Source organism: Cyprinodon variegatus, unplaced genomic scaffold (genome assembly GCF_000732505.1).
Source record: "Cyprinodon variegatus isolate N-32 unplaced genomic scaffold, C_variegatus-1.0 Scaffold21, whole genome shotgun sequence".
In the NCBI taxonomy this organism is placed as follows: Eukaryota; Metazoa; Chordata; class Actinopteri; order Cyprinodontiformes; family Cyprinodontidae; genus Cyprinodon; species Cyprinodon variegatus.
The window spans coordinates 1,497,537-1,512,450 of NW_015150474.1; the positions used below are offsets into that span (position 1 = coordinate 1,497,537).

The 14,914-nt window shown below is 39.2% G+C and overlaps 1 protein-coding gene across 3 annotated transcripts in view; it reads right to left on the reverse strand.

The window, feature by feature from the left end:
* Positions 1-14,914, reverse strand: part of LOC107094958 (ALK tyrosine kinase receptor-like) — a 506,212-nt gene that overhangs the window by 12,405 nt on the left and 478,893 nt on the right. For all 3 annotated transcript variants that reach the window (XM_015390903.1, XM_015390895.1, XM_015390885.1), the window contains 8 exons: positions 8,843-8,998; positions 7,857-7,970; positions 5,819-6,005; positions 5,067-5,157; positions 4,800-4,864; positions 4,568-4,697; positions 3,767-3,864; positions 888-980 (listed from right to left, as the gene is read on the reverse strand). In XM_015390903.1, coding sequence (XP_015246389.1) covers positions 888-980; positions 3,767-3,864; positions 4,568-4,697; positions 4,800-4,864; positions 5,067-5,157; positions 5,819-6,005; positions 7,857-7,970; positions 8,843-8,998 — 934 coding nt within the window. The remainder of the gene's footprint in view (positions 1-887; positions 981-3,766; positions 3,865-4,567; positions 4,698-4,799; positions 4,865-5,066; positions 5,158-5,818; positions 6,006-7,856; positions 7,971-8,842; positions 8,999-14,914) is intronic.

Sequence of the window (14,914 nt, forward strand, 5' to 3'; positions counted from 1 at the left end):
TGGAAATAAATCATGCTGAGTTCAGGGAAGAAATTATCTAAATGTTTTTTTTTTCTCGTAGATGTCAGTTTTTTTCAACAGAAAACAGCAGGTTTATTACCTCAGTAAATGTATTTCTAATCTTTCATTGACATGAAAGTCACATCTGATGCAGCTCAGACCCAAATAATATAAAGATCTAAAGCAAATAAATAAAAGGAAACCAGCTTAGACATTAAAATACTAGAAATCCTGATTGTCACGCAAGAGGGATGTTTTGACTGGTTAAAGCAAATAGTTATATTATGACTTATAACATATCCATGTTGGACACATGCTGAAGAGAGCGCAGTTACACCCACAGTTACTGTAGGTGAGCCCCAACCAGCAGTGGAAAGAACATTATTTTGCAGTAAACCAGCAAAGATTCAAAGTTTCTTGCAAGGTTTCTGACTGAATCCAACAAAATCTGAAACTTGTCCAAGATCCAATGACCAATCACAGAGTGGGTCAGAAGGACTTGCAGCTAGCAGGTACAGTTTACCCATGAAAAGAGCCACCATTGATCAGACTCCACTGCTGAAGGAGAAGCATTGAAGCTTACTGAAAGTGAGCCTTGAATAAATTACAAGGAGGATAGACCGTTCAGGTAAGACAAAGATTAAAATGTGTTTTTTGGAGGAAGACAGCAAACCACAAAACCTAAAAACACATCAGTCTCATTCCACTCTGAAACACCTAAAATTTACTTGGGTTGCTAGGGACAACCAGGAGGCCCAGTATGTCTACCCAGAACATTTTTTTGATGTGGTAGGTATTTAGTTTTTAGTCTTTATTAGAAGTTTTCTGTTTAATCTGAGGGAAAAATTGGAATCGTTCTGCTGTAGATAACAGTGTTGGAAATGTACCTGTAAATGTCCCGAGCCATCCCGAAGTCTCCGATCTTGGCCACACGTCCCGGTCCTTTGCAGGTCAAAAGACAGTTCCGAGCTGCAATGTCCCTGAAAGCAAAAAAAAAAAGAGCATCATTAGATCACTGCATGCACCCACATTACTGGATGGAACAACTGGGGATGCAGTGAGCAGAGGAGAGAGCCCTGCTGAGCATCAGCACAGCTTGAATTATGCCTCATATCTTCTGTAGTTTAGCAGTTCTTTTCATGCATTTATATTTTAAAAAACAAAGCCTGGTGTATGAAACCCCCAGTTAGTCCCCTGTTGGATCTGAACTTTAGTCTCGCCCTGAGCATGCTGCCATTTTGCAGCTTCTGGTTATAAATGCTGCAGAGTCATGCAGGGAGAAGCAGCTTAGAGAGGGAGTCGCTTATTTGCACAGCACAGAGTGAATCTTTAAGGAGAGTACTCGCAGAGCCCACACACACTGCAGTTTACTCCTCCAGGCACCTAACCGTCTTTAAGTTTTAAGGAGTGATGCAGTGAGCATACAGAGCAGTGGCAAATAAGTTACCATGGCGACATCATGTGACACCCGGTTGAGAGCGAATCATGAGACAGGAAGGGAAAGAAACGGAATAAATCGCAGTGATGGACGCCACAGCAGAAAGAAACATTGGAGTCTGATTCTGTTAGATGAGAAATGACACAATGAGGATAAAGTTCTGGTTCAGCCTGATGTGAACAGATGGCTTCTTAAAACAGAGACTCCCACTTCAGGGTGTCAGAAAGGTCTCAAACTATTCAGCTTGTGGTTCTTCAAGACGAAGAATCTGACCGTAAGCGATTCATCAAAAAACAAGAAGTGATTCAAAGGCATCAATTTGTTCTTCAGCTTCTTGTTCAGAAACTCCGCTATTGAAACAACTCTGCATCTTGTTCATCTCTCTACACATCTTTGCTATTCAGCAGAAAGCTGACGCAAAACACTATTTTGGTGTTTCTCAGGTAGCTGAACCCCTCCGGGGGTTTTAATCAAAGTCTCTTTCACTAAAACTCTTAGCTCCATGCCTGAATAGAACCTGACGGTTCCTTGACATTTTATCACACTTAATGTTTAAGAGTAGAAATGGTAAATTTGCTTGTTTCTGTAAATAAAAAACAAATGCTGTCATTTTTCAAGGACAAGGCTTCTACTGGTGATTACATCGAAATATTGAAATATGATTTGCGTCAATAAATAACTTTTTTTTTTACCTTCAAGCTAAAGTGTGAATAATTATCTTAAAACGAAACATAGAAAAAGAACACAAACATATCCAACCTTTGCTATATTGATGATGGAGAACACAAAGAATTCAGATCTGAAATCTCTACTATGGACCAAATTTGACAAACATTGAAAAGCTTTGATCCATATTTTGATTCTCTAGCTCTTTCTTGAAGCCATATGCCTTCACCTAAATTTCAAATCTTACTCTGATTTATCACATTGACTGTTTTTTTTTGTTTTTTTGCTTAATACAAGGCCTGTTATGCTGCATGGTTTGTGTCAGTTCCTGTAACTATACCTACTGCATTACCTCAGATGTTTGAAAATACATAAAGAAGAGACAAATAAGGCAAGGTGTTTAAATGACCGAATGCAGTCACTCAAATCAAACTGATGAATCCATTCAAACCTTATATATAACCTCTGGAAAGGGCCATCGAGGGAGTGAGGGGCTATATCTACACCTGAGTAGTCCTCCTATAATGATCAAGGAGAATGGAATGGAAATGTGTTGCTTGGAGGCGAGTAGGAGTTTTAAAATGCAGCAGCTGCTGCCACAAACTCATGTCTGTCAGGTTAGGGCAGAGTTTTACATAAACATATTCAGCTGACTTTAACAGTATATTTGTGATTTTAAAATCTTTCCCTCTGCATATCTTACAGAACATTTTGTTGTTATATCAATTTCACACAAGTGAGGTTACTGTAAACCTTCTGTTAAATCTGCTTTTCCTTCCTGTGAGTGAGAAGCTGGTATTAAATGAAAAAAAAAAAAATAGCTAAATAAACTAGCACTCCATGATCCATTGGTCATTTAGAGGATAGAAATGGGAAAACAAACATAAAACCTAGATTAAGTTGTTTTCAGACAGCATTAACCCTGTGAGTTACCTCGTAGAAGCTCAGCTCAGCTCAGGATTCAAGCCTTTAATCCACCTGAAAAACAAGCCCTGTTCATTCAGAGCTCTTTGCTCAACCTCGAGTAAACACACCTTCATAAAACTGCAATAAGCCTCAAGGACAGAAGTTGGGGCAATTTTAATACAGCTTTGAAGGGAGAAGATTGGGTTGTGCAGAATATTTTAAGAGTCAGCCATTAGATGGATTGATATAGCTTCACTGGGCCACGCTGAGCCAAACAAGGTTTAATAGGCTCAGTTTGTCAGTGGATAATGTTTGAAAGTCCAAAAGAAGATCCTAATACATCACCTCAATAAAAACGTAGAACCAGCATTGACCTTTACTCGTTTTAGATATGCAGAGGGGGATTTTCAAGTGGAACTTTTTTTAGAACTTCTTCACATGTGTCCTCTTATCTTTTACAGAGCAGTTACTGCAGATCTGCTCCTCCAACTCGTGGGTCAGATACAGACCTTAAAAACAAAAGCCGGCTGCCCCATCTGGCTGCTCTCTCTCTAAACTCATTACTGGTCATTTATCTGATCATACAGAAGGCACGATGCGTGCAGAGTCCATATGTTGCTGTAAAACAGATGCAGTTGAGTCTGAATCTATATAACTTGGTGAATGAGCACAACCTTCTATGCCTAAGTCTGAACCACGATCTATAAGTTCTGTGGTTCTCTCTTCATAGCAAGCAGGTATAATCTGTTGACGTACCTGTGTATAAACTGGTTCTCCTCCAGATACTGGCAGCCCTTAGCTATGTCTCTGGCCACGTTGAGAAGGTCTATCATGGTCAAACTGGACGGCTGGTCCTAAAACATCAGATGGGAGGCAGAAAAAGGAAAAGAATAAAGAGAACTTTAGATGGACATTAAATACAAAATGACCTTTTTTCTTTCTGGGTAGAAATAAATGAGAAGCAAGCAGTTGGAATGTTAATGAATACTAGAGCAGGCATCAGGGCATCATGGTGAGAAAATTGCAGGACTTCATTCAGTGTCAGCTGCCTTGAGCGAGAAATATCAACTTTGATTCCCTGCATTACTGATCTGCAGGATGCGTCTTATCCAACGCCTGGAACCACATCAGCTGACTGTAAATGTGAAAAGGGGAAGCAGCTCGACCTGGCAGGGTTTCAGTGTTTCCACACAAACACTGAGAATAAAAATAAATGGTAGTGGTATCTGGGCCATGCCTGTACATGTCCATCCAAGCTTAAAGCAGAAGATGTCGACAGAAAGCCTGCCTTTAAAAAAAAAAAAAAAAGCTGTTCTCTGATGTGGGATTTCATTTCTAAGACTGTTTGCCACCTGTAAACCACCAAAGACGAGACGCAGTTTGCATCTGGCTGCATTTAGCAGCCATGCTGTTAGAGTTTAAAGAGTCCCTGAGGGGACTTCAGCAAGTGGATGAATGGTGATGGCATCTGATGCGTTTACCATAACTTTAATGTCATTGCTGAGAGAAAAAAAGTTGTTTAGGTAAAAGAAGGTACGGTATAACGGTGTATCTTACCAGCCGGGGTCTGGTCTCCCTCAGGAAACTCTTGAGGTCTCCTCCAGTCATCAGCTCCAGCAGGATGAACCGGGGCATGGCCTGCAGACTCACTCCGACGCAGCGCACAATGTTCTGGTGGTTGAATTTACTGGAAAACAGAGGTCATGTGAAGGAAACATATTGTGCTCATATAGTGCTAAATGTAGTGCTTAATGCACAGGGAGGGGGGTTGAGTGTGTTTTGTAGTTACCTGATAATCAAAGCCTCCATCAGGAAGTCCAGCTCATCTTGCTCAGAGCAAACCTCAGGAAGCGTCTGGAGTGAATAAAATTATTCTGAATTAAAATCCTTGCACAGAACTAAATACTTTGTGTTATTATTGAGGCTTTTCTCTGTGATACTTTAAATAAGGTTCTATTTTCCCTTATACAGCCTCTAAGCTGAACCTCTATATTAAATACCTCACATTTTTGCTTTTAAACTGTTGTTTAACCAGATCATCTGGATTTGGACTGACCTTTACAGCCACCTGCAGTGGGCTCGGTTCACCTGGTATTCCTACTGCCAGACCTTCATAGACCTCCCCAAATGCACCATGACCCAGACCCCTGCAAAGAAACACACAGTCCTGTCACATATGCTTACAACAGTTTGTGTGACATCGGCATAAAAGATCACAACTTATGGCTGAATGTGCAGTGAAAAATTTGTGTCCCTTCAATTGTATAATGCTGGAAAAATTTGAAAAATAGAAACAGAACTGAAGCAATAAAGTCCATCCATCCATCCATCCATCCATCCATCCATCCATCCATCCATCCATCCATCCATCCATCCATCCATCCATCCATCCATCCATCCATCCATCCATCCATCCATCCATCCATCCATCCATCCACCCTTTTATTTAGAAACATTTTGCAGGAGAAAGAAGAAAATTATCTATCTGAAGGGAGATTTTCTCATGTGGGATTCATGAGACATTAATCTCATTCTAGGACGATCCTCCATCAAAGGACTCTTTGTTCATTGTAGCCTATGATCGACTTCTCAGTTAATTTAAATCATATTAAGACATTAGGAGCCCTTTCTACATGAGAAAATAAACTGATAGAGAAAAGTTTTGCTTAATTAAATGTTAAAAGTCCCAAACTACTATCACAAAAAAGGCTTTAATGAAGGAAGGGGGGCTGGGGGTGACCTTCAGCCTGTGGGGGGAACTGATAGGGGACGGGGGAGTCTAGTTCCACTCCACAGGGAATTTCTCACCTAGTGAGGGAAATGTTGCGCCGTGGCACCTCCTTCAAGTCGCTGACTGTTGCCGTCTTCCCTGCGAAGCAGTAGTTGGGGTTGTAGTCCGTCATGATGGTGGAGGCTCGCAGCTTGCTGAGTTTACAGTCTGGACTCTGCAGCTCCAGCTGAATGGACTGCAGCTCCGTGTGTTTACGCCTGTACACTGGTGGGAGACAAATGAAAGAGTTTGATTCCCCTACTGAGGTATTCACAGTTTAGAAGGCAAACAAAACCCTGAAACCGATCCTCTTGGAGAAAATGATTGCTTGCGGCTACACTGTGCTGGCTGGAATGCTTTTAAGGATGTTATTTCCCTAAAGAGCAACGTTTCAAGAACAAGGACTGTGAAATTAAATTCTGTTTCTTTTTTTAGTTATTGAGGTTTACCTGCAAGATGATAGAAACTGTTTCAGCATTTAACCACCTATTTGAATCTGGTTCTGAAATATGAACCGTATGTATAACATACAAAGACTTCCTCAGACCATCTGCCTAAATATTACATAAAACTGCCTGATCTGGACCTAACACACTGAATCTGACAGTTTTTAGTCCAGAAAGCCTCAAAGAGACTGAGATATTACTTGCCTGGTGAATCCTAAGTGTTTGTTTTTTGAGTTGTTTATTTACAAACTACTGCCTACTGTCTAATCCACAAGTGCTGTCAGCTGCATTCTAAGCAGCTATCCCTCACATAGTCTGTCCTTGTTCAAATGCACCTCCTTGACTCATGTGAGAGTGGAAGTCTAAGTGTGGGAGTGGGAGTGGGCTTGAATGGTCCAGTGTCTGCATATGTCTGGCTGTTATTGCCTGACAGCAGCCTGTTTGATGCCCTTCCCTACTGGGAAAGCAGAACTTTGTTTTTTGTTGTTTTTGTTTTCAGAAATCTGCTAAAGGCTGAAGGAGGAACCGACAGTGACTTTTAAGTGAGAAACTATATAAATGTTCAATTTTAACATCTGGGAGACTGAAGAAGTGGAGCCACCTCAGATTCCAAACTAGCTCCAGTTCTTGATTAGTAACAGCCACGTTTCTTCTCTACTGCTATATAACAAAGGATGTGGAATTGGGACTGGAAATTCCACTTTAGAAACATGATTTTAATTTGCAATGTCTCCTGAATTATCAGTCAATTCATGGTCAGTACTAAACATCCTGAGGAAGTCGGCACTAATAATTAAAAACGTTTTAGTGTGGAAACACCTTGGATTCTAACACACAATGAAGGATAGACAATACATGATGGGCCAAATTAATTACCTGGTAAAAAGTATCAAAAATATATCGAATAACCTGAGATTGACATTTCAAATTATCTATGATTACAGAATCCCACCTTAATACTTAATTTATAGAATACGTAAAGCCTAATAAAAAAATAAATACATGTGGGGTATTTCATCAGCTGTAAGAACAGATTAGATTTGTTAAATTAGTTTATCAAATATCTATTACACATACTTTAAATTCTAAAATAAAACAAAGGCACTATGTTGGTAGTTCACATTTAAAGTACCGGTAACTAAATATTCAACAAAAATGTGTATTCTTTTTCAGTCAATAAGCATTTGAAGAATTTGGCAAATGTTCAGAAAGTCCGGGAAACTCTTTTTAAAATCATTTTAAATGCTAAAAGAAAAATGGAAATCAGAGTTATTCGAAACTCATTTGGAAATGTATTATTGAGGCTTAACTATGTTATGTGTAAAACGAGAAGTCAGAATAACTCCCGGACAAGATCATTGAAGCTTGAACTCTTAACTAAACATCAGTTTTCTCAAGTAATCAAGTAAAATCCAACAATAGCTGCAGGAATAAAGTGTTTATTGGAACCTCTGACAGTCACACACCAATAGCGTTGTTTGATATCAATCTTAAAAAAATGTTGGAACTGATGCATAAACCACAGGAAATACATCTGGAATTCAGTTAATTATTCCCAGATCCAAGTCAAAACCTCGTAGGTAAACAGAGAGAGCATTACCGTAACATCTCAGGGTTTGTCAGTACGTACTTATCATGACTCCAGAAACAGCCAGCAGCAGGGCGGCGATGAGTGCTGACGTGCCCACAGACAGACCCAAGGCCAGGTGGGAAAGAGACGGCTGTGGAGACAGCGGGGACGCCTCTGAGAAACGACAGGAGACAACAGCGTCATACGCTTGTAATCTTCCCCTGAGGAGCATCAGCATTCGGTGAGCTATACACGTCTCCAGCGTAATTAATGATGTGAAAGTGATGACACAACAGAGCAAAGCAGCGATGGATGGTGCATGTAAAAAGGTATTTCTAATTTCTGTTGTCTGAACAAATCTCCAAACCCAAACAGACCATACAGAACCAGTGCCTTTTAATGCCCCTAATACAAGCAGATCAGAGCATGCAGAACTATTGTTATGATGCTAATAGGCCTGGCATTGTGTTTCTGATTTATAAAATGACACTCAGCCATGCTAATTACTTTCTGATTGACATTTATTAATGTATTCTTTACTGAGATTACAAATTATGTTTGAAGAAGCAAATCCATCTTCACCGGTGTTTGTCTACATCCCTCATTCCCAGTTTAACCGGGGCAGTTTTACCAATGTGGTATTTAGCTTCTGCTGCTCCTGATGTGGGTAGCTTTAAAATCTATGCATGGAATTAGATCACAAAGCATATTTCATTTCCAATTCACAATCTTACTACCTCAGAATCCAGAAGAGACCTCAGATTTTAAAACTCATAACATAAAGGGCTCTTCTGGGAGAGCAGAATAAAAGCAGTCTAATTGTTCTATAGTTAGCTTATAGAATTTATTAATTATCATGGAGGATTAAAGGCTTATTAAATGAAAAAAGTCCCTAGACAGAGAGTCAATAAACCCGAGTCCCAGTGGGCTTCATTATATTTGTAAAGACAGTCTGTTAAAAGTACAATCAGCCAAACTCATTTCCATTTGTTTCTGTGAAAGGATGAAAATTAGGATGAATTCCTGCGATGGATGGAGCGTCTGACCTGAGGCGTTAATACAGGACACTCCGTCTTTGGCCAGGACGAGGTCTTCATCGCAGTAACAGATGATGCCATCGCTGTTCTCATGGCATTCACCGCTTTTACAGTGGCTGCAGTTCTGAACAGGGCTAATGATGACTTCTCCATCTCCCTCCATGGCTGCAGGTGCATAAAGACAGTGAAAGAAAACATCTCTAAATATCAAAGTTGAAAGACCTGTAAACCATCCATATGTAGAAAACATCTGGTCCACTTCATGATTTAACAGCTGCCAACATTTCCAGTAATCATTTCTATAAAACTATCAAACTATTAACTTTAATATCGTTGCAATGTTTATTCAGATCATTAAGGTTTGCAGACTTATGTTTCAGTACAGCTTTCTTAAGCTCTCCTTATTGCACTTCATTTGTTTTCAGGTCATTACATATACTTGGCCTTATCTCTTCTCTTTTTCAGCCACTCTGTAGATCTGCCATTGTGCTTTTAACCAAGAGTCCAGATATGGATAGAAATGGCTAATTAACTTGGGCTGTAAATGTTAAAGAGAATGTAAAGACCCAGGCGCCCGGCGTTCAGGAGGAAGTCTATCACACACAATGCCTTAGATTAGAACATCTTAATGCATATGCATGGTTTCAACTCATCCATACCTCCACTTATTAGTTGTGCTGCCATCTTGGAGGAGGTACAAAAACCAACGTTAAAATGCAGACCCCCTGTACATGCTGATTTGTTTTGTCTTTTTTTCCCAAGACAAACACTCTTTATTACACTTAAGGCACAAAACAAACTGACTTGTGTCTGTTTTCACATGGTGGTGTCGTTCTTGAAAATATGTTCATTTCGGCACAAAAGAATGGCTCAGTTTCTCTCTCCATTCATCCTAGCTACTGCTGTATGAAACTGTTAAAGAGTCTTTTTAAACGGTTTTAACTCAAAGTGCTGTATTGCTGTTACAAAAGAGTTAGAGCTGCTAAAACTGCTCTATGTTGTTTTACAGATGTTAGCTTGTTAAATTACTTTTAAATTGTGGAGCTGCTTACATTTTCTATGCTTTAGATCCAGTGGCGATTTTCTACTATCTTCTACTGTCTTGTTTCACTAGAGAATGCTCTACTCTACAGAGGATGATCCTGTGTATGGAAAACGTCTTCAAATCAACTCCCCTTGACAGGAGGGAGGTGTGTGTGTTGACGCTCCGTTTCTCTTGCCATGAATTTAGGCTTTCTCATCTCTCCATCTTATACTTTATGAAGTGTTGCTTCTTTCAGTTGCATCCTAGCATCTGAAAGAATGCATCCTTTATCTAGATTGATTACAAAGTATATTCTTACTTCAGGCGACACTTCCAGAGAGAGATGTGGACTCGAGTCACAAGACTTGGACTCAAATCAGACTTGAGTCATGAATTTGATTACTTTAGACTTTAGAAGTTTCACATCAATAACTTGTTGACTTGATCCTTCTGACTTAACTAGACTTGCTGCTTTCCACAAAATCCACACATTAAAAAGAACGTAAACAGAGCGTTCTGCATCTCTCATTGTGTGTACGGAGCATCTGTGTGTTTGTGTCAGCACAACATCCAATCAAATTAGATCTATGTCGTTTTGATCCAACATCCACTGAAATTAGATCTATGTCGTTTTGATCCGACAGCATCCATCCAATCAAACTGCAGGACAACCAGTGAAGATGAAGCGTCAAACAACGCGACGCTTAGGGAGAAAATGATCAATCTCCTGCTGTTAGCTCACGGAGTACGGTCCACCAACTCTGCCCCACTGTGACTCACTAGACGTGAGGCTTACTTATGATTTTTACAAAACCCTGACTTAGTCCCACCCCTGCTTCCAGATATAACATGCATGCTTTATTCTCCTTCAATGAACTTTAACCTTTTTGATATAAATGGGTTTTATATTTTATGTTCTTTGACAATCATACAAGTTTTGTTTTACAAATTAAGCACTCTTATTACCTAAGCACTCTCATCCAAGTTTCTGTTTCCTTGAGGGCATGATATAATTTGTTTTTGTACTCACGAGCTGTCGGTACCATGCTCTGACCATGATGTAACTTGTTTTTGGTTTTGGCTGTCCACGAGCCCTGGGTGGGTTCAGAGGATGCCGGAAACATATTTTGGTTTCTGTAATCATGCGCTCCAGTCATGAGAGGGAGCAATCATTTTCCTGATTGGGCAAAAGATTTTCCTTTGAAGTTTGGCATAGATGATGGGTGGAGGTTGACACTGGCAGATTCTGCTAGGGTTGCGTACGAACGCCTAGCTGCGCGGTTTGCTGCAGTGCCGGGGTCAACTGGCTCTACTTTGTGTCACGGTTAGGTGGATAATATCATTTGTATTGGAACAATATAATTTGCATTCAGCACCGTGCCTTGATTGATGTGCTTGCTTTGCTGTTTTCTGTGGCGGAATAAAACAACACATTTTACTCTAGCAGAAACAGTGTGTGTGTGTATCTGTTTGTCATCTTTATTACCGACTCATCCCGATCCTGCCTAAATTTCATAATACACTTTTATATGCAAAGGTCGAATTAATGTTTGTCCCTAATATCAGAATTTCATGTTTTTGCTTTTTATTTTGTTTCTCTTTGATGTTCCATGAAGTACTTTCAATCGCCTTAGGTACGGATGGTGGAACAGTATAGAAATTATATAATTTTTGTTTCATTTGTGGTCATATTAAGGCTATGACATGGCCCAACTTTAGGTGAACATGCTGTGACATCTTGTCCTGGGAATATTGGTAGAAAATCTGTTGGAAAAAAATGAACTTTAAAGTATAATCAACTTTCTTTTGCACTAATTTAATGCTACCTGGAAAAAGATCACAGTTTCATGTAAACCTGTTTTGTTCTGCAACATTTGTCTTAAAACATTCCAAGTGCTGTCCTCCTGGGGTTGAAAAGAGGCTACTGCAATGTTCCCATTGGTTCACATGGTGCATCGTAGCTGTGAGGTCAGGTATCAAACAGATTCACTCAGACGCAAGCTTGGTTTCGAGTCATCCTGTCCTCCACTGCCTCACCAGCTTCAGGCATTGCTGAGTCACTGTCTGGAGCCAGTGGCTACAAGTGATAAGGTGCTGGCCCTCAGGGACCCACAAAGCATCCCTCAATCTCTGGTGACGTCTGCAATGAAAAATCTTCCCCCATAAAAGATCTATCCATGGTGTAACTACCAACGTCACTCTGCTCCCCATCCATGGGTCAATATGTCAAATTAAGCTGCAGTAGCTGTCACTTCCCCTTGTCCTGAACACATCCCCACTTAACCAATACTGCTCATCCTCACATACGGCCCCGCCCCTCACGGTCACTTGGCACTGAAAACAATCCTGTGCTCCTGACAGCAATAAAGTGCCAGAAATCTTGCTTTTAAAGAGGCTTAGTTTGGTGACTAGTTGACCAATTGCATTTCATCCAAAGACCTTGCAGAAGCAGATTCAGTTCTCTCAGTTTTTTTTACCATTAACTGTAGATCCACTGAGCCATTTTGATAAGAGCCTGTACTCAGCTATGGTACATGCAATATTGAACAATTTAATATAAAAAAGCAAAGCTTACTCATTATTTTATTCAATAAACACAAAACCTGAGATTTATAATGAATATGAAGATTAAAAAATCTTTGATTTTAAAATATATTATTTATTATTAAATATTAGAATGCCCAATCAAAAAAAACTGTGTGGAATGGTGCCCCCACTTTCAACTTCAACAACTGTTTTATGTTTATTTTAAGCATTTCTGACCACTTGTTTCATTAATGAAATGAAATTATAGACATGTTTTTTGTAAAAACCATAGTTAACTTTAATTAAATGATCTGGGTAAGTAAAACAGACCACATTTAAAGAAAATAACTGATGTAATTTCTTGGAAATTATCCACTAGCCTTCCTGGATGCCAGCTATCCGTCCCTATAACTCTGCCTACAGTCACTTATGCGACACAGATTAAACTTTAATGAACAAACAAACAGCATCAGCTCATTACTTTGCCTTTTCCGTGAAAACTAAGTGTAACTCAGTCTGACTGTCAAGCTTGTGTTTTGAAGATGTTATAAGATTTTGGACAATCGGGGAGAAGACGAAGACAAGAAATGATCCATTATTCAAATAGTTTTGCATCACATATGGGAGAAATAACAAAACATAAGACTGAGCAACAGAAAAACCCATTCCTCCACCGTTTTCAAGATTAGATCTTTTGTCGGTGAGCAATGATTTGAAATCATCAAAGTTTTCATCTCGCTATCGTGTAAGTATATACCAGCTATTTTCATTACATTCTTTCAAGATTGAATCTCTTTTTATTCTCCTTTTTGAAGATGTATGTCCTTTTGAAGTATTGGCTTTCTTGGGAGAGATTGCTACACAAAGAGAATCTTAAACAACATTTTTTCATACAACTGGAAAAAAGCAATCTGCAGGAAACTTTTATTTACTTTTATAAATTATTTACTCTTGTTACTTAATGTTAGATGACTCAATAACTCAGAGCCACTTGTTATAAAATTACCTGTGGTGCCGATGTGAATGTAGAAGTAAACATTTGCAAGAAATCGTTTTATATGACCTCCATAGGAACATCATATTAAACAATTTCAGTTTATTTCAATTCTAATAATGTTCAAAAATGCTTTATTGTTCCCTGCATGTTTGGCTTTTTATGCTGTACATTTTCCCATAAAATGTATCCACTGGATACACATTTAAACAGGGCAGCTGGAAGTACTTTCTGTGAAAATGTTTTTGTTTTTTTGGACGAAAGACCTATGAGCCTATAGGCCTATTTAAAATACAATAAAAATAAATAAGTAAATAGATTAAGATTCACTACTTTAATGTTTTTTATAAGCTACATTGCACGCAACCAGGGTCTCTAACACACAGATATGATCAGTTCTCAGTTGAATACATGCACTATAAAAACAAAGATTTGGTCAGCTGGCATGAACTTTATTCACTGTGTTTATGTCAAACATGACTATTAGCTCCCACCTCCTTTTATGCAAACCACAAGGAAATAATTATATTATTGCACTATTTAAATGTTTTTTTAACAATTGCACAAAGGACACAAGATCAAAATTACACTCTAAAGACTATGGTTACATTAAACTGCACTAATAGATATGAATGTGCGTGGTGGCACCATGCTCTTACTTAGAGCAACACGCAGGGTGCTCTGGTTACAGGTGTCCAAATGTTGGGGTGCGCTCTGGGGTCGTGGAGATAGACCAAATCCAAAATGCGTTTTTCTACCATATTTTCTCTCCGTTTCTGTCATTAGTCTATGTAAATTTACCAATCTTCTGCCGAGAGCGGGATACCTCTTTACTCTGCGACCATTAGCTTGCTTGATGTTGACATGACAACATAACTTCCGTAAACTTGTTTTGAATAGGCCTCAAAATAATGAAATTAAAATCCAAATACACATAATAGTAAAATTTAAAAAAGTCAAAATCATTTCCCCAAAAATGTATACATTTTGAAAAGTATTTTTGTATAATTTTTTTTTAAACATCCCTTTCGCCAGAAGTGCTGCAGCACCCCCACTACGGCAAGCCATGCATTTAAACTACCAAAGTTTCATTAATATTCATGTTGTATAGAGCTCAGCGTGTTGTTTTGCTGCATGGTCTGTGCTGACCCCTGTGTTCGAATCAGAAACACAATCTGCTCCAATAGCTACATGCAACAGCTCCCTCCCTCTCTGGGATTAAAGCTTCCTGCCACAGAGACTTTAAAAACTGATTTTATGACCACATTTTCTCAATCTTGGATCCAAGGAATTCAGGGGTCTTAACTGTAAACAGCATGGAGCAGGGACAAAGCAGTCTCACATGAATTAGTTATGGATTGTTGGGAAAAGCATGTGCTATTTAGTAAGCAAAGCCAATGCCGTCATCTGCAGAATCTATTTTCTACCATGATTCTCTTATCTCCTCCAAGTACAAATACATAAATCTAACCCAGAAACACTGGCAAGGTTTACAAGGAAGAATACAAATGTCCTGGATCCAGCTGCTCACTGCATA